General features: G+C 45.8%; 1 protein-coding gene across 1 annotated transcript; it reads left to right on the top strand.

Annotated features, from left to right (window-relative positions):
• Nucleotides 1-6,973: 6,973 nt before the first annotated feature.
• Nucleotides 6,974-17,778, top strand: LOC130109711 (probable polypeptide N-acetylgalactosaminyltransferase 8). Its single transcript, XM_056276701.1, is given in 12 exon segments — nucleotides 6,974-7,175; nucleotides 8,581-8,833; nucleotides 9,056-9,222; nucleotides 10,941-11,124; nucleotides 12,210-12,407; nucleotides 12,759-12,873; nucleotides 13,813-13,971; nucleotides 13,973-13,999; nucleotides 14,171-14,308; nucleotides 17,168-17,263; nucleotides 17,344-17,511; nucleotides 17,644-17,778. Coding segments are annotated over 12 exon segments (1,842 nt in total).
• The last annotated feature ends 452 nt before the right edge of the window (nucleotides 17,779-18,230 follow it).

Below are 18,230 nucleotides of genomic sequence, written 5' to 3'. Positions count from 1 at the left end.
CTTTTATCAAACTACTAAATAATCCAACGTTATCTGGGCCCATAACCTGTTAGAAGACTAGACTAATACTTTATGTCTATCTCTGCGCAGATGAAGTGGATTATTAAACCGTTATAAAGAATCGTACTGACTACCGAACTTCTGCTGGAGGGAAAAAATGCAGCCTCCGTTTATTCGGTCGTTTTGGGAGAAGAAGAAAATGAACGGCATCTCAGTGACGTAATCAATCCGCGCATGCAAGCGCAACACCGCCCACTGGTGGACAAACAAAGTCGTAAACAAAATAATAGTACACAGTAACACATAGTCATACAAATACACTGGTGTCATATCTCAACAAATAATCAGAAAACTGGCTGAACAACCATAACTTAACCCTGCGTTTGTAATATTTGCTAGTAATATTTGATTTGCTAATGTCCCTTACGGCTTTCCGTAGCGCCACAACAAAGTCACGTGATGTACGTAACAACGTCAGTCGGAATCCGGTCGGTGAATAAACACCCAGCACGAGAGAAGCTGGGTGTTTACATGGTGTCAGAGTAGCGGAATTTAAATACCCAATATGGATTCGTACGGCGTTCCAGCTCCACGGATGGACTGGGAATCGGTGAACTTACCTGAAGCATGGAGACGATTTCGACAAACAACGGAGCTAATGTTCAAGGGCCCCCTGCGCGGGAAGAACGAAGAGGAGAAATGCAGCTACCTCCTGCTCTGGATAGGGGAAAAAGGGCGCGATGTGCACAACACTTGGACACTCAGCGGAGAACAAGCCAAGAAGCTAGAAACGTACTACGATAAGTACACTGAGTACATCACCCCCAAAGCAAACCCGATTTATGCCAGATATAAATTTCATGAAAAGATGCAGGGAGAGAGTGAATCCTTCGAACGATTTGTAACTGAGCTAAAGCTCCTAGTCAAAGACTGTGGCTACCCAAATGCCGACGAGATGGTCAGGGACCGCATCGTGTTTGCCACCAACTCACCCAGAGTGAGAGTAAAGCTACTTAGCCAGGGAGCTGAGCTAACGCTAGAAAAAGCCATAGATGTAGCCCGCTCACACGAGCTAGCAAAGCAACAGCTAAAGTTTATGGGCCAGGGCAGCACACATGAAACGGTGCACGCAATAGGCAGAAAGACTTACAAACCGAACGCACCCAAAGCAGCTAACGCTAACTTCAGACAAAGGGAAGGTAACGTTAGCACCGCCGCCAGGGCGTGTAGCTATTGTGGAGGGCTACACGGCGCTAAAGCCACTTGCCCAGCTAAGGGTAAACAATGCATTAAATGCAAGAAGCTCAATCATTTTGCTAAAGTATGCAAGTCTAGCTCCCAGGGACAGACAAAGTACTACCGCGGCACAGTACATGCCGTCGGAGAGAACCCAGAAGAGTACACCACTGACAGAGAGCAGGAAGAACTGTACTTCGACAACATTACAGTGGAGAGCACCGCTGTGGGAGAACAGACAGAGCTGTACATAGACTGCATCTCAATAGAGAACAACGGAAAAAGCAACGAGCAGGCTTACGTAGAGGTTGGAATTGGCACACCTCCACAGAAGGTAAAGTTTAAACTAGACACTGGGGCACAGGCCAATACTATTCCCACCAACCTGTTCCAGGCGCTGTTCAAAAATGTGACACTGAAACCAGCAATACACAGACTCACTGAATATGGAGGAGGCGCGCTGAGCGTGAAAGGCACATGCAAACTCAAATGTAAGTACAGAGACAATGCAATGATGCTGGACTTTTACGTCATTGACACAAACGCCCCACCAGTCATGGCAATGAAAACATGCCGTGACCTAAACTTGGTAAAAATAGTGATGGCTGTGAGCGAGGAAAACAATGTCACATCACAGAGCATAATGGATGAGTATGCAGATGTTTTCCAGGGAATAGGAGAGTTCCCAGGCGAGTGCACCTTCCGCGTCACACCAGATGCAACGCCGGTCATCTGCCCGCCACGCAGAATCCCCATCGCCCTACGCAGCAAACTGAGGGACGAGCTTGACAGCATGGAGAAAGGCGGCATAATCTGCAAGGTAACAGAACCCACAGAATGGGTGAACGCACTCATCATTGTTGAGAAGCCAAAGACAGGCAAACTTAGAGTGTGTTTAGACTCCAGAGCTCTTAACAAAGTGATACAACGACCTCACTACCCCCTCCCCACGCTGGAGGACGCCGCCACAAAGCTCGCTGGAGCTGAGTACTTTAGCGTGTTAGATGCGTGGTCAGGCTATTGGGCCATCAAACTGAGCACTGAATCCTCAATGTTGACGACATTTAACACAGTGTTTGGCAGGAATCGTTTCCTCAGACTGCCATTCGGAATCGTGTCCGCTCAAGACGAGTTCCAGAGACGCGTGGATGAAACATATGAAGGATTGGACGGTGTGACGGCCATAGTGGACGACATACTAGTGTTCGGCAAGACTAAAGAGGAACATGACCAGCGTCTCAGAGCGATGCTGAAGCGCACAAGGGAGCGAGGGGTGAGGCTCAACCCCGACAAGTGTCACATATGCGTGTCCGAGGTAAGCTACTTCGGCCACACGCTCTCACACGAAGGCATCAAACCAGACCCACACAAGGTGAAGGCGGTCAAGGACATGCAACCCCCACAGAACAAAGCAGAGCTGGAGACAGTCCTCGGCATGATCAACTACCTTGCCAGATTCGCTCCACACCTCTCACAGATAAACTCACCCCTCAGACAGCTTCTGAAACAGGACAGTGAGTTTATGTGGGATGCAGTCCACGACAAGGCGTTCCGAGAGATGAAGAATCTCATTACACAGCACCCAGGTCCAGTACTCTCATATTTCGACCCGCAGAAAGAGCTGCGACTCCAAGTGGATGCATCCAAAAGTGGCCTTGGGGCTGTCATGCTCCAAGATGGCAAACCAATTGCCTATGCGTCCAAGTCACTCAACAGCACTGAAGAAAACTACGCACAGATAGAGAAGGAGCTCTACGCTGTGGTCTTCGGCTGCAAGAGGTTCCACGAGTACATGTACGGACGAAAAGTGATTGTGGAGTCAGACCACAAGCCTCTGGAGGCAATACTAAAAAAGCCACTGGCAGCAGCACCACCCCGGCTGCAACGGATGATCCTGGCGCTCCAAAAATACGACATCCAAATCATCCACCGCCCCGGTAAGGACATACCGGTGGCCGACACACTGTCACGCAAGTCAATAGAACACCACGACAGTGACCTACAGGAAGGGATGGAGGCCCAAGTGCACACAGTCCTCAGCAACATCCCTGTGAGCGACACAAGGCTCACAGAAATCAAGCAGGAAACAGCGCAAGATCCACAGCTCACCGCACTCAGACGAGCCACACTCACTGGCTGGCCGGACACAAAGAAAAAGTGCCCGCCCAGCATCCAGGAATACTGGAACCACAGAGCAGAAATCTCAGAAATGGACGGTATCCTGTTCAAAGGTGAGAGAATCATTGTCCCCCAAAAGCTTCGCAAGGACATGATACAGCGCATCCATGCCAGCCACCTTGGCGTGGAAAAAAGCAAATGCCGAGCAAGAGACTTACTGTTCTGGCCTGGCATGGGGAAACAGATCGAGGATGCGGTAGCAGACTGCAGCATATGCCAAGAACGGCGCAGCGCAAATGCAAAGGAACCAATGATGTCACACGCCATACCCGAGCGGCCGTGGCAAGTGATAGGCACAGACCTATTCACATGGAACTCACAGGACTTCATAGTCACTGTGGACTACTACTCCAGATTCTTCGAGCTAGAGAGACTTTACAGCTGCACCTCATCTGCTGTCATCATGAAGCTGAAAGCAGCAATGGCTCGACACGGAATCCCCGAGACTATCATCAGCGACAACGGTCCGTGCTACAGCTCTGGTGAGTTCCGCAACTTCTCACAGACATGGGGTTTCTCACACACCACCACAAGCCCCCACTACCCACAGAGCAACGGCCTCTCCGAGAAGACTGTCCAGACGGCCAAACGCATCCTGGACAAAGCCAAAGCTGAGAACAAAGACCCCTACATGAGCTTACTGGAGTATCGCAACACACCGGTGGACAACCTGAAATCACCGGCACAGCTACTGATGAGTCGGAGGCTGCGGTCCATTCTCCCATCAACAGCAAAACACCTGCAGCCACAGATCGCCAGTCAGGAGGATGTTCACAAAAGGAGAGAGGTATGTCAACAGCGCCAGCAGGCATACTACAACCGAACAGCCAAACCTCTGCCCCACCTGCCCGCAGGCACACCAATCCGCTTCCGGCAGGAGGATGGATCCTGGAGACCTGCAACTGTGGAAAGACCAGCGAACACAGACAGGAGCTACCACATTCAAACCAAAGAAGGTCAGATCTACCAACGCAACCGTCAACACCTGCGACAAAGCAGAGTGAACACTCACACTACACACACACACACTTCACAGCAGACTGTTACCAGCGCTAACAACAACACACAAGCCCATCAGCAAGAGCATGCTGAACCTCCAGACACGAACAATCAGCGACAACCAGACACACAGCCTGGTTACACCACGAGGTCAGGTAGCACGATCAAACCAAGACAAATCCTTGACTTATGAATGTTAAAAAAAAAGAGAGAACTTTACACCAACCTGTACTATACCTGCTATGTTTTGAAAAGAAATATTTACAGCGTTCACTTACCTTGTGTACCTACCTGCTGTTTGCAGTTACCAGTAATGAAATGAAAAAAAAAGATGAAATGTTATTACGGCGTCACATTTAGACAGTGAAGGAAATGTTTTACACTACTTTGTTGCAGTCCAGTTATATAAGAGTTCCACTTTCATATTCTTTCTTATTAAGATTGTATTCGCTTATAAACGTGCTCAACGTGGTCTGTATCTCTGCAGAGAAAGCAGCACTTTTCAGAAAAAGGGAGATGTAATATTTGCTAGTAATATTTGATTTGCTAATGTCCCTTACGGCTTTCCGTAGCGCCACAACAAAGTCACGTGATGTACGTAACAACGTCAGTCGGAATCCGGTCGGTGAATAAACACCCAGCACGAGAGAAGTCGTCCTTGCTTTATTAATGTTATAAGTTAACATAGCCAGAGGGCACAGATCATTACAGCGTTAACCTGCCAGGGCAACCCTGACTTAACCCTTAGTTCCTGGGGTGAATTCTATCCCCAATACGTGTCCACCACAGTGTAACTTTTACTGCTGCTCTGCACGTTTTTATCCAGCACACTCCATTTCCATCTGCCTCAGCAACTATCAGACGTGCGCGCATCACGTCATGGTAATAGACAGTACAACAGTGACACCTACTGGTCCTATTACTTCCACCTATCACACGTACAATGTGCAGTACAGTATGGTTGGATTTATTGACGGTGTTAAGCATGAATTTGAATGACAGCCCGCAGAAAGAAACTGTTTTTATTTATATCTTGTTGTTTTCGGGTACAGTGCTCTGTAACGCCCACTAGAGGGTAGGAGTAGGAACAGGTTGTGACCAGGGTGTGATGCGTCTGCAGTGATGTTGCCTGTCCATTTCCTGACTCTAGGGGTGTGTTAAGTCCTGAATGGGGGGCAGGCTGGCACCAATTATTTTCTCTGCAGGCTTTTAACTGTCCATTGTAGTCTGCCCCTGCCCTGTTTGGTGGCTGATCCAAACCAGACAGTGATGGATGTGCAGAGGACAGACTGGATTATTGCAGGGAGAACGTGTCACGATGTGACGTGACGATGTGGCGTGTGCTGTTCTTTCAGTCACACTGTGTGGCTGTCTGACATTTGTCTGTCACCTCCATGGACTTTACTGGACAACGTCCATCCATCCATTACCTGAACTGCGTATCCTGCTCTCATGGGATGCTGGAGCCTATCCCAGCAGTCATTGGGCAGCAGACGGGGAGACAATGTTTGCCAAATGACTCAAGTACGCTAATGATATTCTCATTATCAGTGTGCCTTGAGGAATAAATCCTTTGGGAAATATGTATTTAAAGCAAAGGCATGAAGTATATGGCAAGCTAATACATATTTGCAAGAAGGTTAAACTGTTTTAGTTGTTTCACTTCTCCACAGAGAACATTTAACTTGTCTTAATGCTATGAAGTTGTGCTGCTTGTAGTATATTCTTATAAATCCTTCCAATGCAATAAAACAATGAGGGACATACACATGTTTGATGGAACTGAGTGTGTTGGGAAATGTGTAATCTTGCGAAGAGTCCGGGAATTCAGCAATATCCTGGATGATGGCACAGCCCGTGCAATATCAGCATTATAAAATAAACAAAAGTTGTATTGCACGGCAATTCTCCTGGCACTGTGCTCAAGTACTTCCATAAATCATTGGTCCTAAAAAGCAGACATAAGTTCTTTTGGCATGAGGTGCTCTCAGGAAGTAGATTCCTTTCACCATGTACCACTGCAAATATGTTTGTATTTGAATAGCTGTTAAGTATAAATGACCAATTCCTAGTTCACGCCAAACCTCAATAAAAGTTGTGTACTTTATTTAAAAAAAAATCTAAAAAAAAGCCTAACTATATTTTGGTAATCCACACTATTCAAATATCTAATATTTGAATTACACTTAATGTGATCAAACTCAGTGTTCGACAAAATGACAAGAAAAATATAGTGGAACAAATGAGTGCAATGCAGTAGGCTGAATGATGTGAACTCAGATACAATAGGCTCAGTTGTGTGTGTGGTGAGAGAGAGAGAGAGAGAGAGAGAGAGAGAGAGAGAGAGAGAGAGAGAGAGAGAGAGAGAGAGAGAGAGAGAGAGAGAGAGAGAGAGAGAGTGATTTGAGAGACAGCCCACAACCAACACCCACTGGCCTGCATAGGATGTACCATACAGGACAATTTGCATCTGTCTTATACTGTATATTTACTATGTGGAATTTGCCACTTTTTTATGCATTCAGATAAGGACACACATGCACACACTGGCAGAACCAAGATGAGATTCAGTGTGTACCGAGGTTTAGTTATTGCAATCGTTATTGCTGTGGCTTTACTCTTCTTTGGCTCCATTAAACAGGAAACCCATTCCCATTCAATCCAGTCGAAGAGACTGCAGGAGGCTGATGACAAAGCCTCGGTCGGGGAAAGCAGCATTCTCAGGAGGATGGATAAGATGGAGGCAGACATCAATAAGCTTGGTGAGTCAAAATAATAATTATAATAATAATAACTTTATTTATATAGCACTTTTCTAAAACAATGCTACAAAGTGTTTTGCAAAGAAATTAAACCAGACAAGGCAAAAATAAGAGTAAGACCAAACGAGTAATAAGAAAAAGTTTAAATAAATTAAAAAAAGTTCTGTTGGTGAGGTAAGAGCGTAATAAGCTAAGAGCCGGGCCCTTGATGACAACCCAAATCTCTAAGCAATGTAAGAGGATGTGACTAATTTTTTGTCCCTCCCTGTTGAAGTTTTTTTTTTTTTTAGGGGGTTGTTCCTTATCTGATGTGAGGGTCTCAGGACAGGATGTTGTGTTGCTGTAAAGCCCCTTGAGGCAAATTAGTAATTCGTGATATTGGGCTACAAATAAATTTGACTTGACTTGACTTATGATTGGCTGGGTCAAAGGCAGCACTTATATCTAAAAGAACTAAAATTGAGCAGTCACCTCTGTCTGCAGTCAGCAGTAGATAATTAGTGACCTTAACTAGAGCTATCTCTGTATTATGAAGTGCTCTAGAACCAGATTGGAAACTATCAACAAAAAAAAAACAACAACACTATTAGTGTTCATAAAAGAAATCAATTGAGAAGAATTTACTCTCTGCAGAACCTTAGATAGAAAGACAATTTGGAGATTGGCCTGTACGGACAGAGGATCTAAATCAGGTTTCTTCAGCAATGGGCGAACAATGGCATGCTTAAAACTGTCTGAAAAAGAACCAGAGGCCAGAGAATTATTACGAATTTTCAGAATAACGGGGCTGATATTTGAAAATCTTACTTGACCACTCAACTGAATCCTTTGGTCAAAAGATTTTTGCTCCTACAGGTGAGCAGTCAAAGCAAAGTATCCACATATGAAATATTGAAATAATGTTTGACCTAGAGTTTGTATTTAATGACCCATCTGTAGTTCGAACCCAAGCTTATTAAAGTCTGTGTGCTGTATATAAAAGATTTTTTTAAATTCTAACAATTGTTGACCAATATTGGTGATCCACACCACTCAGACAGATTAATATTTGAATTATACTTAATATGATCAAACTAACCGTGAAGCGAAATGCGAAAAAATATAAATAGAGGATAGCAAATGAAGGCAGATACAATAGGCACTTGGCTCCATTTTGAGAATAGACAAACTCATTTCTTCATAATCAACAGTTTAATTTTAGACCGTCTAATTTTATGACCGTTTACCACTCCCTGGTTCAAATCCAACATTCAAATATTGACTGTGCTTAAATGTTGGGAGGAGACATCCGTCAACCTTCCGTTTACTTAGTCACATTCAGGAATCAGTGGAGATCAATAACTCAAACACCTTGAACAGTCAATATTAAAAAACAAACAAACATGGCTGTCCTCTTTGCCCACAGTCAAATTACTGAATAAAACTGAAGTGAAAGAAGCACCAGTATCGCCAAAAGCCGAGGAGGTCGAGAAGATGACAGAGAGGAAGGCAGTGAGGAAACTGTACCCCAAATCGGCACTGTTCCGAAACTGGGGTGACAAGCTGTCGGAGGAGGATCAAAAAGAGGCGGAGAGACTGTTTCAGAAGTATGGTTACAACGCTTTCCTCAGTGACAGGCTGCCCATCGACAGAGAGATCCCCGACACCAGAGACAAGAGGTGCAAAATGGCCTCCTAAACTCAAGTCATTCTCCCTACCAACTGACCACAGCAAACTCAGGGTCAGGTTTCCAAATTCTAACCTCTTCAGTATGGGACACTGGGCACATTCAAATCCAAGTGATTGGGTTTGAGGAGTCATAAAACCTCCAACACACTCCCATTCACGTATTCGTCAAGCGCGACGATTTGATCTTCTGACCCTTTTGTTTGCTCTCGCAGGTGCATTGGGAGAAAATACCCCGAGGATCTACCCAGCATCAGCATCGTGTTGACCTTCCTGGACGAGGCTCTCTCCATCATCAAAAGGGCCATCTGCAGCATCATAGACAAGACACCACCACGGCTGTTGAAAGAGATCATACTGGTGGATGACCACAGCGCCAATGGTAGGCCCGCTGCACTGCTACAGCCGTCCTATCAGGTGCCACCTGTCGGGCGCCACCTGTCGATGCCTCCAACTGTTCCAACAGAATCGGTTTCCGCACATTGAAAACTGCGCTAGTCACCTCAGCTCTGTGGCTCTTTGCAGGCTCCACAGAAGCCGTTTAAGCTTTTTGGGTTTTGTATAGTCAGACCTATTTTGAAGATCTTGCCAAACCACATCTGCTGCACAATCACACAGACGGGTTGGTTTTGATGAGGTTTTAGTGACATGCGGGGTAAAACTTGGGAAAGCGAGGGATTGATCGATTTACTCATTGGCCAGTAGTGTTGGAGGTACACAAACCTTTTACTTAAGTAAACGTACAACACTGAATAATTCTGATAAAAGTGAAAGTACCACATTGACATTTTTACTTTAGGAAAAAGTATGTAAGTACTCTCTCTTAAATGTACTCAGCAGTCCTTTAACCAGTGTCAAATCCTGGCGTGGAAATTACCTGCAAACACTTAAGACTCGTGTCTTTATGCATGCTCAATAACTCATGTAAAGGAATCCCGGAAAATTGAATCAGTTCATCTGGACACCAAGTTCATTGTTAGAACACCAGATGACCCCGGGTTCATTACTGACAATGTGTCCAGGTTGCACCACATGGTGTATCAAAGAACTAGTTAAAGCTCACAGCAATTTGCATATGAAACCAATCGTTGTTTTCGGTCGTTGTGCCACTGTATTGTTTATAAGGGTGGGGATACCTGCAGTCAGTTGAGACTGAAGAAGTCACTTAGATGAGTGATGAAATGTTTCTCTCCCAATAAACATTGTGTCCAGATGAACTGATTCAACTTTTTGTGACTTAACACTCATGAAATAACACAAAACACGGATGGGGCTGAGAATTAAAATATATGGTATACAATATATTGGAGAGAAATACCTTGATACAGAAGTCAAAGGGAGTTGTCTCTCTCTGAGGAGAGAAGAGCTCAGTTTCCTTATAGTTCAGCAAAACAAAGAAGTCTTACATGTTCAGCCCCCTGGCATTTAAAGACAGTCAATCTATCGAAACACTCCTGCCTACAGTAGGGAAAACAAATTTTAGCAAATCAACAGTTCAACACAAGTTCAACAGAAGTTATCACTTTCTATAGAAACACAGGCAAGTGGAAACACAAGACACGGGGCCTCTCGAAGATCTCCACATACGATGTGTCTCATCACAACACATAACACAAGCTCCTTTAAGGTGTATTTGGCCCACATAGCAACACAGGCATAGAAAAAAATACACAATGAATAAATGATAACTCTTAATGTGTCACGATCGTTTAAAACAAACCTTAAAAACGGATTAATTTGTACATTTGATCTTACTCATGGAACATTTTATTGAACAATCTGAAATCGTATTTGGGAAAAAAGCAACGCAACCGTTAAAAGGTATGGATATTTGTTTTGAAATGCTGCTGAATAAAAGTCGAAACTCTACGAAATTGAATACGCTCAACTGCAACCACTTGACAAATGTACTTTGCGAGTGGGGAGAAAATCAGATTCGTCAAACGACCATCCAGCACATTGGTAATGCATTGCAATTAAAACTTATCTACACAGAAGGTATGAGGTGTAAAAACCATCCGGTCTGCCACGTGAGCAACTCAAACATTGCTTGCATCAACGTTACATGACCTCAGAGCAAAAGAGTACTCTTTCCCACAGAGGATCTGATGGAGAAGCTGGACGACTTGATCAGCTCCATCCATGAGGATCGTCCGGGCCTGGTGAAGAGAGTCAGACACCCCGAGCAGCTCGGCCTCACTCAGGCCAGACTGTCAGGGTGGAAGGCTGCTACAGGGGATGTGGTAGCCATCTTGGATGCGCACATAGAAGTCCATGTTGAATGGTTGGTCCTGCACAGCAGCTCTTCCTTACCATTTTACTTAAAGGATAATCATGGTTTGTCACAACCTGGGCCTTATTTTGTTTTTTGTTTTTTTGGCCATTATGCACACTGGTCATGACATGATTTTATTCACCAGCTTCATTGTGCAGATCTTGAATATGGGAGCACTGCTGGACATAGCTTTACATCAGACATGTTTCAACAAGTCCAGTTCAACCTAAACCATGCATGGAAATGTCTAATATTGTCAATGGTCCATCACATTGCTGAGCTACTTCCTGGTTGAACTTGCAGGAATAATCAGCCTGTACATAACATAGGTAATATTAACCGTTGATAAACTACCCTGGCAGCGCAATTGAGAAGCCATGCATGAAGAGAAATCATGTACGCACTCTCACTGAGACACTAGGAGAGTGTTTTGATGTTGTTTTTGAAAGGACAGATTTAAGGCTTGTGTTCAGTTTCCCGATGCTTTTGCAAAGCTGTCTTGCAGTGGTCCTGTATCAAAATCTCCAAAATGAAGCTGGTGAGTAAAATATCATAACCGTTGTCTGGGTAGCGTAGCGGTCTATCCCGTTGGCTACCAACATGGGAATTGCGAGTTCGAATCCCTGTGTTACCTCCGGGCTTGATCGAGCGCCCCTAGAGACACAATTGTCTGCCTCTGCGGGTGGGAAGCCGGATGTGGGTATGTGTCCTGGTCGCTGCACTAGCACCTCCTCTGGTCAGGGAGGAGGGGGAACTGGGGGGAATGGTGTGATCCTCTCACGCGCTACATCCCCCTGGCGAAACTCCTCACTGTCAGGTGAAAAGAAGTGGCTGGCGACTCCACATGTATTGGCGGAGGCATGTGGTAGTCTGCAGCCCTCTCTGGCTCGGCAGAGGGAGCAGAGACCGGGACGGCTCGGAAAATAGGGCCAAGTACAATTGGGGCGAGAAAGGGGGGTCACAACCGATATGCACGATGGTCAAACCATCAAAAGACCCAGGCTGCTGTACTAAGCATCTGGCAATTGAGACAAATCTGTTTTCAAAGCAAGACTGTTGTTTGATGGCGCTTGCCTCTGTGCTTGTGCCTCCAGGGCAGAACCGCTGTTGGCTCGCATCCAAGAGGACCGCACGTTGATTCTGACACCTGTGTTCGACAAAACAAACTTTGATGACCTGCAAGTGACTCGCTACATCCCGGCAGCCCACGGCTTCGACTGGGCTATGTGGTGCTTGTATGAGTCATTCAGACCCGAGTGGTACGCACTTAAGGATTTGTCCCAGCCGAGGAAGTAAGTAACCGAGTTTCCCAGTGTTCCTGTTCCTAAGTCTAGCATGTGCTAAACAGTTTAAACCGTGTCTGTTTTGGGGTGTCCTGCTGGGTCGGCCAGATGGAGTATATATGTCATGTTGGTTCAGGTTCGACCCGGGGCCTTCACAACATGTCTTCCCCTTCTGTCTTTGCCACGTAGTTCTTGTCTCTCGTCACTGTCCTGTCTAGTTTAAAATACCACGAATACAATCTATAAATAAGTATTTGCTCAGAACCCTGCAGGCAAACCATCTCCCGGGTGGATTTGCTTAGACTTTGCAGCGTAGAACTGATGAATGCTTTGCTGCTATCATTGTTGTTTTATCACCAGAAGCCCATCTATCATGGGCATCCTTGTTGCTGAGCGCAAGTTTTTTGGAGAGATAGGAAGCCTTGATGGTGGAATGAAAATCTATGGTGGTGAAAATGTAGAGCTGGGCATCCGGGTAAGACAATCCTAGTGTTTCATTTTCCAGGTGGTTGGTGTACAAGACAGGATTAGGGCCACATGTTTAAAAATCTCTCTGAGCTGTGAGATTGAAGTCAGACTTCAGAGAGTAAAGCCAAATTTTTCCTTCCGTAGCGGTGGGAGGCTTCAAAAGGCCAAAATGGGGGGCGTCCAGGTAGCATAGCGGTCTATTCCATTGCCTACCAACACGGGGATCGCCGGATCGAATCCCCGTGTTACCTCCGGCTTGGTTGGGCGTCTCTACAGACACAATTGGCCATGTCTGCAGGTGGGGAGCTGGATGTGGGTATGTGTCCTGGTCATCGCACTAGCGCCTCCTCTGGTTGGTTGGGGCACCTGTTCGGGGGGGGGGGCATAGCGTGATCCTCCCACATGCTACGTGCCCCTGGGGAAACTCCTCACTGTCAGGTGAAAAGAAGCGGCTGGCGACTCCACATGTATCGAAGGAGGCATGTGGTAGTCTGCAGCCCTCCCTGGATCAGCAGAGGGGGTGGAGCAGTGACCGGGACAGCTCGGAAGGGTAGGATAATTGGTCGGATACAATTGGGGATAAAAATGGTAAAAAAAAATAAAAATGAAAAAAATCCCCCCACCCAAAAAAAAAAGCCAAAATATTGTACAAAGACCCTCTCCATAATAATCATGGATGTGAAGGCTGGTGCAGTATATTTTGGCCTTCAGTGGGAAATTGCTCATCTTAAAAATTTGCATTGTAGCTCAACATCAGCTAAAAACTAGTAATGGGATTAAACATGCGCAATGCACATTTTTGTAAGCAAAAAAAAAAAAAAAATTCTTCCAACATTTTGTGTCATATTTGTGTATTTCTGTGAAAGAGCAGCCCTGGTAGCTGATGTGAAGTAGCTGGTGTTAGCCAGTTCTTAGTTATAGTGTATTTCACTGTTGGTTTTGCCAGGTGTGGCTGTGCGGAGGGAGTATAGAGGTCATACCATGCTCTAAAATTGCCCACGTTGAGAGGGCCCACAAGCCTTACCTTCCAGACCTCACCCTCATGCTGAAGCGTAACGCGCTGAGGGTGGCGGAGGTGTGGTTGGATGAATACAAGCAAAACGTTTAACATCGCCTGGAACCTCCCGCCCAAGGTAAAGTCTAACCAGAGATGCTTTCACTGACAGCATCACTCATAGAAACACGGTCTGTAGTTTCTGTATCACGTGGCAAAAAAAAAAAAAAAAAAACTAAACTGAGTTAAGAGGCCTTTTGTACTTTTCATGCTATTTGCAGTCACCGTCTGATTTCATTTACCCCTTCAGGGTCATGGGATAGATATCGGGGATGTTTCAGAGAGGAAGAAGCTGAGAGAGAGGCTGAAGTGCAAACCGTTTCGGTGGTACCTTGATAATGTTTATCCTCATCTGGAACCCCTGCACGACATACTGGCCTACGGAGCGGTGAGTCCATAGAAGAGAAAATCCGACACCACATTAAAAACTCAATCCGGACTCAGAGGTTTCAATGTCGCAATCTCCCCTCGAATGGCTTTGATCGGGTGGATTTTGATTTACAGATGGTTTCACTATCAAGCTGATTGACAGGTAGACGTTTGATCTTCAATGCATTGCTTTTTTGTTTGTGATATTGTTGATTTGAGTTTCTAAAATTGTATTTGGGTCTGAATGGTGCAAATAGGGGCAAATAATGCACCTTCAGGAATCTATATGTACAAAAAAATCTGTTAAGACTTCTATCATGATATACAGACAGGTGACAAATGAAAGGAAAACCCAACATAAAGTGTCTTAGTAAGGAGTTGGTCAACCAGGAGCCTCCAGCACAGCTTCAATGCTCCTTGTCATAGATTCTGCAGGTGTCTGAGCTCTACTGGAGGGATGGAGCACCATTCTGCCAAAAGATATTCCCTCATTTGGTGCTTTGATGATGGTGGTGGAGAGCACTGTCTAACACGTCAGTCCAAAACCTCCCATAGGTGTTCAAGTGGGTTGAGATCTGGTGACCATGAAGGCCATAGCATATGTCAGTGGTCACCAACCCTGCTCCTGTAGAGCTACCATCCTGCTGGTTTTCACTCCGACCCTAAATTTAACACGTCAGATTCAATTAATCAAGGTCTTGGTAAGTAGGCAATTAGTAGAATAAGGTGTGTTAAATTAGGGTTGGAGTGAAAACCGGCAGGATGGTAGCTCTCCAGGAGCAGGGTTGGTGACATATGATTGACATAATTTTCATCCTCATCAAACCATTCAGTGACCCCTCGTGCCCTGTGGATGGGGGCATTGTGATCCTGGAAGAGACCACTCCCATCAGGATAGAAATGTCTCATCAGGCGTCCGGGTAGCGTAGCGGTCTATTCCGTTGCCTACCAATATGGGGATTGCTGGTTCGAATCCCCGTGTTACCTCCAACTTGGTCGGGCGTCCCTACACACACAATTGGCCGTGCCTGCAGGAGGGAAGCCAGATGTGGGTATGTGTCCTGGTCGCTGCACTGGCGCCTCCTCTGGTCGGTCGGGCGCCTGTTTGGGAGGGGAGGGGAGGGGGAACTGGGGGGAATAACGTGATCCTCCCACGAGCTACGTCCCCCTGGCGAAACTCCTCACTGTCAGGTGAAAAGAAGCAGCTGGTGACTCCACATGTATAGGAGGAGGCATGTGGTAGTCTGCAGCCCTCCCTGGATCAGCAGAGGGGGTGGAGCAGCGACCGGGACGACTCAGAGAGCGGGGTGATGGCCATATACAATTGGGGAGACAGGGGGAGAAAGGGGGGATACCCCCCCCCCACCAAAAAAGAAAAAAGAAATGTCTAATCATAGGATAAAGGTGATCACTCAGAATAACTTTGTATTGATTTGCAGTGATCCTTCCCTCTAAGGGGACAAGTAAGCTAGTTAGTTGGTTTAGTTTATTGTCACAGAGTGGAGATTCTTTTCTACAGTACTGTATCACAGGGAGAATCAACATTACACTGAAAACACATCACCACACACCAATGACAGACAGTAATAATGCATGAAGTACAACACTCCAGCAAGCAACAGCAGCAGGCACAACAACATGACAACAAGACTCATAGTTCCCTCAGCGAGTCATCCTGTTTAGGGCTGCTATGGATGTGGGGTACCAGGCTTTGCTAAAGCGAGCCCCTCTGCACATCATAGACCCATACTTGTACCCATAGGGCAGTACAGTGAAGTGGTGATTGAGTGGGTATGATTTCCTGTGCTATCGTATTTGCAATGCGTGTGATGGCCCTAATTGAGCTGTGGGAGGTCGGGTGTGGTGAGACCTGTTACCATGGCAGCAGCGTTGATTATGTATGTGAGTTTGACCCGGTTTGTGACAAGAGAGCATGTTAAAGAAACAGGTGGAGCAGTACAGCAGGATGGGTCGGACAATACTTTGGTACAACAGTAGGAGGAGATGGGGGGCGACATGGAGTCCTTTGAGTTTCCATATGACTGATAGTCTTCGGGTGGCAGTCTGGCACAGTGGTTAGTGTGGTCGCCTCACAGCAAGAAGGTCCTGGGTTTGAGCCCCGGGGTAGTCCAACATTGGGGGTCGTCCCGAGTCGTCCTCTATGTGGAGTTTGCATGTTCTCCTCGTGTCTGCGTGGGTTTCCTCCGGGTGGTCTGGTTTCCTCCCACAGTCCAAAGACATGCAGGTCAAGTGAATCGGCTGTACTAAACTGTCCCTAGGTGTGAATGTGTGTGTGTGTGTGTGTGTGTGTGTGGGCCCTGTGATGGACTGGCGGCCTGTCCAGGGTGTCTCCTGCCTACTGCCCAATGACTGCTGGGATAGGCTCCAGCATTGCCACGAGCCTGAGAGCAGGATAAGTGGTTTGGATAATGGATGGATGGATGGATGATAGTCTTTGATGGCTCCTGGTCTGAGTGTCCATTGCATTGCTGTCAGGTATTTCAGCTGTGTTGGTATTGATGAGGATGGGGTGCTGGAGTGACAAGGTACCCATTGCTATTTCTTCTGTTTTCCTGACACCGAGATGGGGATGGTTGCGCTCAAACCAGTGGACCCAAACCATGCTAGGAAAATGTCCCCCCACAGCATAACAGAGCCCCTGGACCCTCTCGCTGTAGGGGTCAAGCAGTCAGGTTTTTCCTTTCATTTGTCCCCCGTCTGTATGTGATTCAATTAAGGCATCCTGGATCTGTAGTGCTTCTAGGACATTTCTAGCATTTCTATTAATTTTTCCAAGTCTGTTTTTGCACGGAGCATTCTTCTGCCAAATAGCTGCTATTCATGAAATTACTTCTTCTGTTTGGTCTCATTTTGTCAGCTGATAAATGACCTTGCACCAGATCTATGTATGGACCAAGGCTCAGACTCCAAGAACACACCAATTCTTTATCAATGCCATTTCTTCTCTTCGCAGGTAAATTCAATCATTCAAAGCCTGATAAGATGTTCGCTCGTCTCTCTTTCGTAAACTGAAAAGCATTGTTCTCTGTGTAGCTTTCTTTTTACCGAGCCGATGGACAAATCCACATTGGCCCCATCAAATCTCACAAGCACAATAGCAACCGCTGTCTGGTGGACACAGGCGCCAGGAAATCCCCGGGACTCTATGAGTGCAAACTGGCCAAGCTGGAGAAATTCCACATGTCGTGGGACTTTAAACAAGTAAATTACTGAAATACTATCAACACAATGATATCTTGCAACAATTTATAACTGCCGCGACCTGGAATAGAAACTGGAAAATCAAGTTTTTGCCAGAGTAAGAAAGTAAGACTAAATTTCTCTCGTTCACAGGGAGGAGCTATCCAGAACAGAGACACAAAGAGATGCTTGGAGATTTCAAGAGATGAAGGCACCTATTACAAACTTGTTATCCAGGGATGCACCGACCAACAATGGAAAATACAACACATTTTAAAAGAGTTCTGAATGTGTGTGTGTGAGAGAGAGAGAGAGAGAGAGAGAGAGAGAGAGAGAGAGAGAGAGAGAGAGAGAGAGAGAGAGAGAGCAACAGCATCCAAATCCAATTAGACTCGTTTTTTTTCTCTCGTTTTTAGGTTGTGGTATACAAGTATACTCCCCAGTTCATTCCTATGGGAAACCTTGCACCCTATGCATTGCCTTTGTGCACTGCCAGTTGACACCTGTGTCCTATCAGACTTGAACCTAGTTTTTCAGCACTTACTTGCATTGTCGCCTCCTGACTAGCTCGTGCTTGTGTTGTATTAACTCTCAGATGTACATCGCTTTGGATAATGCGTCTGTTAAATTAAATTGTAAAACCTTTTTGCATTGTAAAATACGTAGAATGCCAAAAATTTGAACATGTCATTTCAAGATCCTCTGTGAAAAGTATTGCACACGGAGTTTTGCTGAAAATA

Source organism: Lampris incognitus, chromosome 3 (assembly GCF_029633865.1).
Source record: "Lampris incognitus isolate fLamInc1 chromosome 3, fLamInc1.hap2, whole genome shotgun sequence".
NCBI classification, from domain to species: domain Eukaryota; kingdom Metazoa; phylum Chordata; class Actinopteri; order Lampriformes; family Lampridae; genus Lampris; species Lampris incognitus.
The sequence above is the reverse complement of the archived record's forward strand: the minus strand, read 5'-3'. Positions and strand labels throughout refer to the sequence as shown.